Source organism: Lissotriton vulgaris, chromosome 4_1 (assembly GCF_964263255.1).
Source record: "Lissotriton vulgaris chromosome 4_1, aLisVul1.2, whole genome shotgun sequence".
NCBI classification, from domain to species: Eukaryota; Metazoa; Chordata; class Amphibia; order Caudata; family Salamandridae; genus Lissotriton; species Lissotriton vulgaris.
Genome location: NC_141691.1, coordinates 1395691428 through 1395706210, shown reverse-complemented (window position 1 = coordinate 1395706210; position 14783 = coordinate 1395691428). Strand labels below are relative to the sequence as shown.

Genomic DNA, 14783 nt, shown 5'->3' with positions numbered 1-14783 from the left:
TTCCGATTATCACTGTACAGCTTTTTCTCTGCACTATCATTAAATTTGGTGAATGCATTACTATGTATTGTATTATACTGTTGGTCACTGGAATTATGCGGCAGGGTTCAAATTATTTTGCAAGAAAAGGCAAATTATGCATGCATTGTGCCACCTTTTTGTGGCAGCACTACTTGATTATTTTGCCCGTTTTACAGCGTAATATGAGTGCCTGGGCACACGTTTTGTTGGCCTCATTAGTATCCGTTTAACATCTTAAAACAGAAATCAACACAGGCGGTAAAGTAACCTTTTAACATTTGCAAAGGGACCACCACTTTGTGGCAACACGTGTTGCAGCATTTTGATTAATGTTTGGTGCTTGTGAGTGACAAGCATTTTTTTTAACTTGGGAAATTTACACAGCAGATTATGGGTTATGTGCAAGTACTGTAAATCCTAATTATGCGGAAAACGCCACGGCGAAAGAATCCCATAATTCCAGTGGGCATGCTTATACTCATTAGTGATGGAAAATATTCCTGTATTCCTTGTTAAAGATATTGCCATTTTTCCTTCTGTTTTAGTGTGCTGTTGTTGGCCTTTGCCTCCCACCCTTCAGGTAATCTTACTATAAAATATTTTATGGTTTATCTATGATAAGAAGTGCAAAGCTCTTTTGCCGTAGCACTACATGCCAGTTAATAGAGGAATGGAAAGTATATTTGTCAATACTCAAATTTATTACATAGCTTAATTTTTTTTTACAAGAATGCATTAACACCCATTAGCACTGCATAGAGAGCATTCATTCACGTGGCAGAAAATGATGTTATGAAGCACGGGAACTAAATCATATTATCCTCAATATAAAGAGGGGTCTCCATTTCAAGCCTACGCGCCTCAATATCGATTCACTTCCCTCTCTGGTCTCCCTCTCTTCTTCCTCTCCTTGCTGGGTGGCAGCAGGACTGTGGTTGTCTCATCTGGCCTCTGGATATGCTTCCAGTGGTCCACAGGAGAGGCAAAGTCTAATAGTGGCACCATCTGCTTCCTGCTTGGACTCACCAACCTGCTTTGACCTTTACAATGAAATTGAGTGAAAGGGGTTAATGACCTAATAGATGCTGCAGGCAAGGCCCATCTTTACTTCTCTTCAAACCACCAGGCCAAGAGTTCTGGCTTTTGGGTGGAGAAGTGGTGGGATCCTGATTGCCTCAATAGTAGAACAGAGGCCAGACACAATGACATTATCTAAGGCCTGGAGGCAACAACAGCCTCTACAGCCTCAGTATCGCCCTGCCACAAGTGGAGCCCGTATTGCGGCAATGTGGTCTAAACTGGTTTGCCAACAAATTTGATTGACAAACTGCAAAGAATACAAAACAAAGCTTCTGAGATGTGCCGATGCCTAGGTACCATTGACCATGCCAAACCAGCTTTGAAAGATCTTCGCTGGTGTTCAGTGTATGCGTGGATCAAGATGTTTCGCATCATTCTCAAAAGCCTGCTGGAACAACGGTCGAGCAACTTGCTAAAGCTTGGCCCTTCATTACATCCTGCAAGGAATCTCTGGTCAGAAACATTACATATGGTAGCTGGACGCCTCTTCAATTGACAGAAGCACACAGAGCAATCCTTGGTGTTGTCGAATCCAATACTGTGGAACACCCTGAGCGCCCAAACTCTAATTAAGAATATTCATCATTTTACTGCATAGCTATAATTGCATTTACTTCTACTGCATATTTATTGTACCCTTTATTTTTTATGCCCTATTACCCATGATTAATTTCTATATTTTGAATTGTTCATTTCAAATTGCATTGTTCTTTTTCTTTCTCTTACTTAATCATCATATGTTTTCCCTCTCCCTCTCATCCCCTTATTGTTTTTCCTCATAATAATATGTTCCTATTTTGCATTCTTACCTTGTATTTCTTTTAATAAACTTAAAGGTGTTTTAAAAAGCTTTCTCCTAAAACCCCATCTGGGTCTGCGATCAAAGACCGTTTTGTACGATGTCCTTACACACTTGATGGGACGCCAAGGTCCGGATTATCACTATTACTTCTTTGTCTTTCATATGTGCTTATTTTTCCCTAGCCATCTAAAATCCCAGTGCTCCAAAGTTATCGTAAAACGTCAAACAGTGCTTTATGAAACACCACAATAAACAAATGAAACAGTGCAGCGACGTCTGGTTTATGTGGAGTATGAAATGGAGATTACCAGTAGAATCAACTGAGGATATATAGGAAGGAGCCAGACCAGTTACACTTAATATTCTCGTGGCTCAGGCTTAGGTAATTTTTACTGTGACAATCTGTTCTCTTATGGTGGTCTCATCCTGCTAGAAAGTCTAACCTGCAAAGTTAAACTCAAACTGTGGCTACCTCTCCCTCCTCTTAGCTGCTGGGGATTGGTCTTCTCCCACAGATAGATTTGCAGACAAAGTTGGTCCAGTCAATCTGGGAGATCGGCGCTACCAAAGAAGCGAAGAAGTTCACCTTGATAAATGTAGATGCTTTAAAGTGATGGAAGATTGCCTCAGCCACATGGAGGAAATGGAAACAGGCATATGCTGGGGACCAGTGTCTCACTGTGACACTGTCACATTTCTCCATTGAGAAAGCTGCACATGTTCCTTGCCGTAGAACCTACACCAGTCATTGCTGTAAACTCTTGTTCGAGTCGTCAGTATAACCTGGTTCCGTCCTTGTTCTCGTTTCGGCTTTGTGTTCAGTTTTACTGCATTCTTCTTATCTTAAGTTCTACTTTAGCCCTTTAATGTACTTGCCTAGAGTTCCACAGCCTTTAACTACCCTCTCTCCATTCAGTGAAGACCTTCAATTTCAATCAACCCTCTCTCCATCCGACCACAATCACATGAATACAGAACTTACTGTTGCTCGTACCATACATATATTTGCGGTCGGGGTTCAGCTAAGGTTTACGCTTTCATCTTCTGAGTAGATCATTCCACATCTGTTTGACAAAAGCCCCCCGGGCCTGAATGGTCCTTGTAAGTGGTAGTTCTTGGAGATCCCAGTATGTCTGAAGCATCTCAGAATTTTTGTAATGAGCTTCAGTCTAAATCATGCACTCCTCTTATAGTGGGACTGTAGGCCTTATCTTGAATACTTGTCTGCAGTGACTGCAGTGACGTGTAGATGGAAGGACATTGCATGAGGGATTCCCAGGCAGGAAAAGTGAAAACAAATACACTCCCATTGCATTCTAGCACATCATACTTATTCAGAAGGAAACCTGGTTAAAACAGGACTAAGCTGACATTGTTGAAAATGTTTACAGTACAGAAGAAAATGTGTGGACAAACATTTTAGGCAAAGTACTCAAAATAAAAGGGATGTCGGAAGGCCCTTTAGGATGCCCAGAAGCGTAATAGTCATAGGTTGTTTTGTATTACTTTTCAGAAGCAAGTACACATTTAAATTTAATTCGCCAGAATCACTCTGGCCCTCGTTTCGATTGGCCTAGAAAATGACATGCTATTCCCCCATTCCTGGCGTAATTGATACCACGGGTACTGTTAAATCCAGGTGCAGGGAAAATCGGCCTATCAGAAGTTGGGGGTCCATAAAGAAATGAGAAATGATCGTGGTAATCAGTAATTCTGGGTCCGAATCCTCATTTTAGGATGGATTTTCACTTAGGATTTCAAGTGCTTTCAAAAGTAGGGTAAAGTTAACCAGATCCAAGGTGTCCCCGCAGATCTCGTACTTTTGATGGGGCCGGTAACTATTGGCACCAGTCCTACTTAAATTACATGGCCACTCATGCTGAGGGCATACATTGGAGTTTAAGTACGACCCGAGAAAATGCCAAATAAGAAACTTCAAGCCTGATGCAAAATTTAACTGGGAGATAATGAGTCAACATCAACCAAGATGTCACAGTAAGAGCCCTGTTAATACAGATTGTTAGCATCTAATAGACCGAAGATAGTGAGGCACCTTTTCACCTTCGGAGACCGTGGAGTAACAAGATTCCAGGGTGGTATCTGCGATTAGCGTGCACCCAAGTTCGTGATCTGGAGCCATTGGGCCGACTCTCAGACTTATTGCGCTCTGGAGTATAATGCAAATCCAAAAACTTGCATTCTTGGATGCAAACATATATATCCTGATTTCACATGGGAAGTTACTGTGGATTTTCAGATGGCACTTACAGAATCAGAAAATTCACTTAGTGGTCAAGTTATCCTCAGGAATAAGTAGGAGGTAGGCGCTGGCAGAATGACGAGGTTTTCGGGGGCTCTGAAGGTGTCGCCATAAGAGGCACAACCTTTTACACTAAATTAAGGAATTCTGAATCACAAAACATTTGTGGCATTATGCAAATCCTAATTAGGGCTCCCGGTATTATGGTTCCTATTTTCCGAAGATTTCGTCTGTATTTATCCATATTTATTTTTTTGGCCATATTATTGGTATTTATCTATATTTATTTTGTGAACAGATCAGGTGACAACTTGTATATTTCCGCATTTATTTAACGGATAAACGTGCACTCATACTTCAATGCCTGTCCGGTTTTAGCACATTACACACCCAAAATAATAAGCTCACATACACAAATTAGCATATTAGCACAAATATATGTATGAAGTCATTTTAGCAAATTTCATTAAGCTTTGTACCTCCCCATGCTGCTAAAATGTTCAGCAATTGGTCTGAAAGTCATTAACCTTCGCTTGGAAAGTCACTCGAAAAGAAGCCAAATTATCTGCATATTTCCGCTTTTAAAAATTAACACAGGCAGGAAACACAATGTTTTCTGTCTGTATGTATCCGTAAAAATCAGTAAAAAGGAAAATAAGATTCATGATCATGTACCTATGCAGGCCTGGTTTTACGTGCATTCTGTTTTCAGAAATCCGTCTTATCGGGTAGTCCGAGTAAAATATTTATAGCTGACACGTCCAGAATTTTTCATTTCTATTAAGGACGCGGGGCAATGATTATGCTACTCTCTCTTTACTGGAATAACAACAGCAGCCAATAAACTTTAACTAGCATAACCCCGGAAAGACTGCCCCTCCATAGTATGCACCAATCACATAGCACCCACAGGTATAAATATCTCTAACACAATACTGCTTCCTCTTCCTTTGCGAAACCTTCAAACACAGTCCTTAAACTTGACCGTTGAACCTTGCAGATTTCTTCATCGACCTGAACCAGAACATTAACCACAGGAACATCTTCTCTTGACCCGATTTGGATTCCATCTTGACTCCTCAAGCCGGTTTACTCTGCTCTCCTGAAAAGAGATTATAAGCCATAACTTGCCACTTAATGAATGTATTTCCAACATGATTACGGGCGGGAAGAAACCCAACATCACTATACATAAATTTGCATAAAATCACAGTTATCAGTATGAACAATCCAAACCTCATATTGTATATTAGCGTTTCTAGGGTAGGATAATCCTTGCCTCTATGTCCTTAATAGAATTGAAAATTCTTGACGAGTCCGCTAGAATTTTTTTTATTCATGCAAGTCCATGGAGGCTTCGAATTATGCCAGTTTAAAGTTGATCCACCACCGTAGATGCCACAATTGGCTTATGATAAAACATTTTAAAAATAGAATCAGAAGACCAATCCGCCGCAGTCATAATATCCTCCAATCTAGAACCTGTAGAAAAGCTTTAGAAGCCAAAGCTCCTCTCACAGAATGGTCTCCAAAAGCTGAAGTATCAATACCTGCCAGACTTAACAACCAAGTAACCCACCTGGCTAAAGTTGCAGCAGTGACTGGGTAAAAAGGTCTCTGTAAGGAAATCAATAACTGTCCTGCAACGTCATTTCTAAATTCTCTAGTACAATCTTCATAACATTTCAAACATTCTACAGCACACAGTTTGCTATGATGTGGAAACACAGGCTAAGAAACACATTTAGAATTTGTTTTAGTTCTTTTTAAGATATTAAATGATACCCCGACGGAGTGAATACCCTACCTGCTAAATCCAGTGCTGGCATTTCAGACACTCATCTACATGTAATTAAACATAACAAAAGTGTCAGTTTGGCAGATAACTGTTTACGCGATAGGCCCTCATTTGCCGGCCTATTCCTGAGAAAACGTAGAACTATATCAATATCCCACATTTGTGAGTATTGTGGTCTTGGAGGGTTCATCAATCTGATGCCTCATCACTTTACATAACAGTGGAGTTTCTCCCACCGGTTTTCCATCCACGTGAGCATGACCTGTCAAAATTGCAGGCCGAAAATTGTTAACTGTCCAATGGGCCAAACCTTTACTCGCCATCTCTGACAGGAAATTACCTATCATATGGATTCCAAATCCCATGGGATCCCCCTGTCGTTCAGCACACCAACCAACCCACTTACGCCAAGCTGACTCATATCGCTTATGCGAAGCGGGAGCCCAAGATTGGGACCGGAAAAACATTGCATCCTCTGAAACCTCCAGCATTTGTCATAGTCTCCTGAAAGTCTCCATGCCATGAGGGACAACTGCTCCTGAATTACTAAAGGATGAGGTTAACCCAGAGGGTCTGTCAAAATCTCTGGGAATGACAGCAGACGTATTGGAGGAGCACACGACAAGGCCAGCACTGCTGGGAACCACGCTTGTGCTCTCCAACATGAGGATATCAACATCACCTCCTCCCTCTGCCTGCGGATCTGCGCCAATACTCTCTGGATCATGAAGAATGGAGGAAATGCATACAGCATACCTGTCGTCCATGATTGAAGAAATGCGTCCGTGTTGATCGCTAGAGGATCCGGTCGCCAACTGTAAAAGTGAGGTAGTTGTGTATTCAGCCTGGACTCAAACAGATCTACCCCACCTGTCGTTCAGTTGTTGGAATATTCTGGGGTGTAGCTTCCAATCGCTGGAATCTCGAAGGAAACGTGAGTTCCAATCCGCCACCATATTGGCGCTGCCCGGAATGTACTCCGCCGTCACTGAGATGTGGTGTAGGAGGCAATAGTGCCAGAAAGTCTTGGCTATTTCCACTAATTCCCGGGATCTCGTGCCATCGTGACGATTGATATATCTCACTGCCGAGACATTGTCCATCCGCAGGAGTATACAACAACTCGCCTTCTGTGGTGAAAGCGCCCTGATTGCAAATGAGCCAGACAATTTATATAGTGTTTCAATTCCTCTACGGACCATCTGCCCCCATCTCCAAGGAGCCACGACGGGCACCCCAGCCCCACCTGCTGGCATCCGATTTTATCACTACTTCCGGGCCTGACGCGAATATGGCCTTGCCATTCCATGTGTCCATGTGTTCCAACCACCAAGAAATTTCTGTCCTGGTTTCCGCGTTGAACAGAATCTGTTCCGTGTAGCTCAGGACTTTGTGTAAATGCATAATTTTCAGCCTCTGGAGTGCTCTGTAATGAAGGGGACCTGGTAAGATAGCCTGAATCGATGAAGCTAAAAGCCCTACTAACCTGGCTAACGTCTTCAAGGATATAGTCTGAGAGGCAAGCGCTCTCCTCAATTTCTTCTTGATTGCAATTCTTTTCTTCAAAGGAAGCAGTAACTGCGCCACTATTGAGTTCACCTGGAACCCCAAAAACTCCATCAATTGTGCCGGAGTTAGTATAGATTTGTCTGAGTTGATGACGAGCCCCAAATCCTGTAGGAGTTGAGTCGTCCACGCTAGATGCCAAAGAACTGTACTCACACTCTGTGCCATGATAAGGATGTCGTCCAAATAAATGATGAGTCTGATCCCTCGCTCCCTCAAGAATTGTACCACTGGTTTGAGGAGCTTGGTGAAACAACAAGGGGCGGATGAAAGTCAGAAGTGCATGGCGGAGAGTTGGTACCATTTGGATCTCCATTGGAACTGTAGGAACCTCCGATGTGGAGAGAAAATAGGTACCGCCAAATGCGCGTCTTTAAATCGAGACGCACCATCCAATCTCTTTCTAAGAGCAGATATTGAAGGAAATGTATGCCCTCCATCTTGAAATGGTGATACACTACCAAAGAGTTGAACTCCTTGAGATTTAACACTAACCGGAATCCCTGATCCTTCTTTCGATCTAGAAACAGTGCAGATAAAACCGTGATTGTGAGGCTCTGTCTCTACAATTGCCCCTTTTTGCACCAAAGATGCCACTTTGCTGTCTATGAAAGACCTTTCTACATGGGAAAAATGTAGTGGGGGAGGTCTGTGTGTCTGTTTTGGAGTTGCATAAAAGTCTATTTGAAACCCCTGTATTGAAGTACCCAAAGGTCGCACATCATGCTCTTCCACTTGTGTATAAACAAGGCAATCCGACCCCCCACTTCGACATCCCCACACTAAATCAGCTTTACCTGACTAGGAGGCATCTCTGTCGTCATTCTGTCCTCGATAGCCTCCTGATGTCTGCCTCTACCACGGCGGTTTCTGGTGGGATAGAAATTGGACTGCTGGGCTCCTCCACGTCCTCTCTGGTCAAAGCCTCTAAAGATCTGATTCAATCCACGGCCGGTCGCACGACCCCCGAAGCGTCCGGCCCTGGTAAAAAGGCCAGTGTGGAAGACTTTCTTGATATTATTTTGGGCCTTGTCAAGTGCCGAGAATGTCGCCACGTACTTCCCCAACTCCTTTACAAATTTGTCACCGAATAGTAACCCTTTTGCCAGGGTTGGAGCCTCAGTTGTGGCCATGTCCGCAAGCTGCGGGTCGATCCTGATTAGGAATGATCGTCTTCTCTCCTTTGAAAATGCGCAGTTTGCATTGCCTAAGAAACAGAGCGCCCTCTGTGCCCATTCCAGTTTCTCTGATGCATCTAATGGGGTGTTGGGGTGCTTGGCCTGCATGGCGCATCGAGGATTTTTGTGAGAGGGCCAGATGCATCCAGTAATTTGTCCTGGCATCCTCTCCATGCCCTGTCTGGCCCCTTTTTGGGGTCTTTAGCAAACTTTTTCAAAAACCTGGCCATATTCGGATCCAACTCCGGCGTGTCCGCCACCTTGCCCAGTGAGGATGGCCTAGGGCATTCAGACCTCTATATAGCGCCCACCTCGAACTCAAAACCTTGTCGGAGATTCTCCTGTACATAGTGTGCTACCTCAACACACGGCATCCATTCAGTAGACCTCGGGTGTACAATATTTCTGGGGTCAAAGAGTAGGTTTTTATTAGTTAAGACATTGCTCGCATTGTGCGTCTTGCGCTTCAGTTTAGTCACTTTTTTTAGGCTCTTCCGTGTACTGCTCCGAATCAGTGGTTCTGGAGCGGCAGGGTAAGACTCCCCTGGAGTCTATAGGGATGAGTTTACAGAAGGGAGGGAGCCGCCATAACCATGGTCTCTAATGACACTGGACGCCACCTTGGAAAGGACCTCTGCTGCTCCGTAGTTTTTCAGAGGCTGCGTAAATGGTTGTAAAGCCTTGATCACCGCCCTGTTCACAGACCCCTGGACATGGGTATCCAGGGCTTCCACCAGCTGCTCCTCCATCTGGTGCTCATAGGGCACCTCTGCACATTCTAATTAATGGTCATACTCTGCCCACTGGTTAACCTCCTTGGCGTAGTGCGCCATTGTGCTATTGGAGGTGTGGAGGAGGTTTTGGGGGGAGAAACCCTGGGGTTTCCCATCTACTCGAGCTCGGCGGAGAAGGGTAGGTCTGACTGCGCGGACACGGGAGAATGGAGCTAAAACCTTGGGCTCTTCCCTGATGTTTAGTCCCGCCGACCCCTCATGTGGCATGTAATCCTTAACCATTAGGCATAGGAGTACCCACAGAGGTAACAATTGATACACATGACACTAGCATGTTTTTTCCTTGCACATTATTAAGGTCCTGATGAATCGCGGGTGACTAGACCCATAGCGTGAAACATGTCGACCAACATCACCTTTAGTCTCATCTAGGGTCACCCGACCTAACCTGCTGACACCTAGTGAGCTAACCCCCCCTTTTTAACTGCAGCCAGGGGACCCCCAGAATAAACTGAATTCCGGTACCCCTTGCTACATTTTAATACCCCACACACCACTACACCTAGCCCAGCCCACACACCCCCACCTCACCATAAGGCAGTTGGAAAAAGATCTCCGCCAAAGAGCCCCTCTTTGAGGTGAGCCCGTCGGGGATTGCACCGCCTCCCCGACGAGGAGCAACCGCCGATGATGAAGCATGACATCCTTCGGGGTGTGTGAGGCCATTACATCCAACAAAATGGATGCCCCAGGATGTTACTCTAACATCTGTGGTCATGCCAGCTAAACACTTCCCTCACTTTCCATAGGAACAGTACAGCAACCTCCCTTTGTTTCAACTAGAATTCAAACTCAGTCCTCGAGAACACTTTCGGTACCTACAAGTCCGACACGCCCTTTCCTCTGTTTTTCCGGCTGGCACGCCCGTTCCAGAATCCTCACCCCTGGAGGACAGAGTACTCGATGGGCACGTCCCGGACAGTACGATCTCTCTTATTTATAAAAAGCTGATAAATGACCGAGCGGACCTTCTGCTACAGCTCCGTACGGCCTGGACCGGCGATGGACTGGAACTTAATTATGAGGACTGGCAGGCGGCGATATCCTCCCCGAAGGAGGTAGCAATCTCGGCCCGTCTGAGATTGGTGCAGTTAAAAATCCTACACCGAGTGTACATGACGGGTCCTCGCTTGCTGCGTATTGGGTATGTCTCAGAGGATTTTTGTAAGCGTGGGTGTGGCATGGTGGGTACATTCCTTCATATTTTGTGGAAATGTTCGGCGGTGGCGTCCTTTTGGAATCGTGTGCATGGTGTTATGACTGAAGTGACTGGTGTTTCGCTTTTGCCTGAGGCTCGAAGGTGTCTCTTAAATGTGTGGGAGCCCAATGATTATAATGTGGCCCAGACGCAGTGGGCCCCTTTGGGTAACATGATCGCTAAGCGTGACATTGCGCAATTGTGGGGATCGTCTAGGGCACCTAGTCTGTCGGCCTGGTCTAGAAACATGGACTGGTGCATGTTTCGTGAAAAAACAGTCTACATTGCTCGGGGCAGGCCCAAGAAATGGGGGAGGGTGTGGAATCAGTGGAACCAATATTGTGGTGAAATTTGTACCCCCCATTTGAGCCTCCACCGGAGGTTTTACACTCCCCTTAGCATGATGTTCCTTCCAGTTTGGATTTTGCCTATTTATTGCTGGCCATCTCTCTTTCCCCCTTTTCCCCCTCCGGTCTGCTCTTCCTGTAGACTAGGTACAGTTGTGGATGTGGTACGCCCTCCCCAGAAGGATCACTTATATCTTTGCCTTCCGTTTATCCTCTACAGTTAATTTTTTGTATTCTTTGGTTTGTTTGTTCTTTAAAAAAAATACAAAACAAAAACCTTATTCCTCCTGTACTGCACTGTATGACACGACATGACTGTTTAATTGCCGCCGGGCCCTAGGGTTGTCGGCTGAAGGGCTGTGTGTTCATTCATCCTGATATGAGTATTGGAACTGTTGCCAGCCGACCCGATGTGGCTATATGACTGCTATTGTATTTACATGTTTATCAATAAAGGTTTTAAAAAAAATACCTTTGAACTCCCATTGCCTTCTGCACGTACATTTCCCTTCTGGTATAAAGCCACCTGCCTGTAATTCCATCTTTCCCCACTTTCCAACACCACACAATATGGTAAAGTGAGTTTAACCTTAAAAGGACCTACAAATTTCCTAAACGAAACACCTGGTCTACCAGAGCGTATTTTAATCCAATCTCCAGGGCAAATTATTTTGTTTAAGTTCCCTTTGCAGATCATCTTACCATGTAAAGCAACTTGGGACGGATTGGTGGAAAGCATATCTTTAGTTACAATCTCCTTTAACCATGTGGGAACCAATTTTGTATTGGGTGGTCTCCCACGCATCATTTCAAAGGGCGTTTTATTGTTTTAACTGTGCACACTAGAGCGATAAGCCCAAACCATGTCCGATACCATAGAGTCTACATCTTTACCACTAGAAATGGCCAGTTGGATAACACCCTTAAAAAGACGATTAGCTCTCTCAACAATTCCGTTCCCCTGTGGATTGTATAGGGAAGTACGGCTGTGCTTGATACCACAAGTGGACAAAAATGTTTTCATTTCTAGAGATGTTAATTGTGTACCGTTATCTGTTATAAGTACTGAAGGTAGCCCTTCATCTTTCCAAATCCCCTTTAAAACATTAATGGTAGTCAAAGTTGTAATATCCTTAGAAACCTTTACTACCAACCATTTCGTGTGAACATCCACCACAACAATACCAAAACGTAAGTTTTCCTTAAGGCTATTCATTGGACCAATGAAATCCATACATACAGTATGCCAGGGTAAGCCCGGATCGGAAATATGACCTGAAGATGCCTGTATGCCAGTTTTCAAATGCTTATCACTCTCTTTGCAGATTTGACAATTTGTAACATAAGAATTCACATCGTAATCCATTCCTGGCCACCACCAATTTGTCCTTAACCTCTGTTTTGTTCGAGTTTGTCCCAAATGTCCTTCATGGGCCAATTTGATTAAGTTTTGTCTTAAAGAAGCCGGAGGAATGAACATGTCTCCCCTCATGATCACAATATCTTCACAAACTGACAATTCATCTAGAATTTTAACAAAAGGTCTATTGGTGATAGAAACAGTACTCTCCCTTTTACAACCTCTCCTTATCAGGTTCTTAAGTTCTAGCATGGCATTGTCGGCAAGAATAGCATTGACCCACATATCTCTACTTAAAGCCTGGGGTTCACACATGCTGAAAGCATCTTGAATAAAAGCGACAGTCCCTTCATTTTCTTTCTTCAAAACAGCAACTTTATCAACCAATTCCCAATCTAGTGACAATCTTGAGAGGCAATCGGCTTGTATATTTCTCCAACCTTGAATATACTCAATATTATAGCAAAATTCCTGGAGACGAGAGGCCAATCTTGCTAATCTAGCTGAACACTTTGTATCACCCCCTGGTAGTAGCACTCTTATAAGGGGTTTATGATCCGTTTTAAGTGTAAATTTGGTTACCCATAGATAGGTTCTAAAATATTCACAAGCCCAGGCAGCAACTAGAGTTTCACGTTCTATGACTGAATAATTACTTTCCGATGGAGTTAGAGTTCTTGATGCAAACGCTACAGTTTTCTCCTTACCATTGTGGATCTGAGCTAAATCCGCTCCCAGACCAGTAGCACTTGCATCTACAGTAAGAACAGAATGTAATTTCGTATCAAAAGGTGTAAGAACCTCTGCACAGCAAATGTCTTTTTTAATGTTTTCAAAACAAGTCTGTTGAACCTTATCCCACGAAAAGCCAACCCCTTTCTTTAGTAGAGATCTTAAATCAGTTGTTTTAGTAGAAAAAACCTTAATGAATTTGGAGTAATATTCGATTAATCCCGAAAAGGATCGCAATTTATCCTTGTCCGATGGAACAGGAGCCAATCGAATAGCATCCAAAAGATTCTGTTTGGGCTTTACTCCTTGTTCTGAGATTTCATACCCTAAGTAATCCACCTTATCTACTAGGAACTTACACTTATCCTGCCTAAGTGTTAAACCTGATTCCCTGATCCTGAATAGAGCTTCACGAAGAGTATGGTTATGCTGATCTACTGTATCCCCAAATATCAAGATATGGTCTTGAAAGAACATTATATTTTTGATCCCCTTAAACAAAACGTTCATCATCCTTTGGAATATGCTAGCAGCAGAGCATAATCCAAAAGGCGTCCTAACACATTGGTAAATGCCCTCCGTGGTAATAAATGCTGTCAAAGGTTTGTAGTCGTCATGCAATTTGATCTGGTGGTAGGCGTTTTTAAGATCCAATTTTGAAAAAAACTTCCCACCACTTAATGCCAAAATTAATTCGTTAATATTAGGAAGGGGAAAGGTATCAACTGTCACATTTTGATTGAGAGACCTGAGATCAATGCAAAACCTAAATTTGCCATCAGATTTCTCAGTGATAACCACTGGCGAAACCCACGAAGAGCTCTCAACTGGCTCAATTACACCTGAATCAAGCATATCTTGAAGCATTTTTTTCACTGCCTCCCTGGCTATTAAAGGTGTTCTGCGCGCTTTGTGCTGAACTGGGATGGCATTAGGCTTCAAAATTATTTTATGTACATATCCCTTGAAGCAACCCAATTCTTCTTTGAAAACATCCCTAGCTTCTTTTAAAATATCATCCAAAGAAGGATCCTCCATAACTAATACCTGTGTCGGAGCCCTGGGATCTATAATGATAGATAAGTCAAATTGATGCATCCATCCTAAGATAGGTGGTCCATCCTTTGCAACATAGACTTTACCATCAGTTGTTCTGCCTTTAAATTCAATAGTTGACTTCATGAAACCTATAAGGTCAATGGTTTCCCCTTGATACCCCCCAGGGTTAATATCTTTTGAATGTAATTCCCCGTTGGACTAGAGTTTGTCATAAATACATTTGGGAATAATAGTGTACATTGATCCACAGTCAACCATCAAGTCCACAGTTACACCATTAACTCTAAATTCAGCTTTAGGTCGGTTCTTCCTACCAATTTGATCCTCAGGATCATCAACACATAAAATCTTATCTACTTGCAAAGACACATCATCAACATCAACAAGTGTAGTTTCACTACTACTATCTATAGTTGCAATCCTTTGTTTAAAAGATTTTCTGCACATGTTTGAAAAATGACCTTTTCGTCCACATTTTAAACAATTTTTGTCAATGACTGGACATTTATAATAGTCAGGATTATGAGCGCCCCCACATCTGTAACATGACCTAAATTGTTGTCTTCCTCTTTGAAAATGTGTTCTTTG

At 43.2% G+C, this 14783-nt stretch overlaps 1 protein-coding gene across 2 annotated transcripts in view; it reads left to right on the top strand.

Annotated features, from left to right (window-relative positions):
* The window catches only part of SLC35D4 (solute carrier family 35 member D4), a 663061-nt gene that overhangs the window by 425586 nt on the left and 222692 nt on the right, over positions 1-14783 (top strand). For both annotated transcript variants that reach the window (XM_086965641.1, XM_086965642.1), the window contains exon 11: positions 567-601. In XM_086965641.1, coding sequence (XP_086821767.1) covers positions 567-601 — 35 coding nt within the window. The remainder of the gene's footprint in view (positions 1-566; positions 602-14783) is intronic.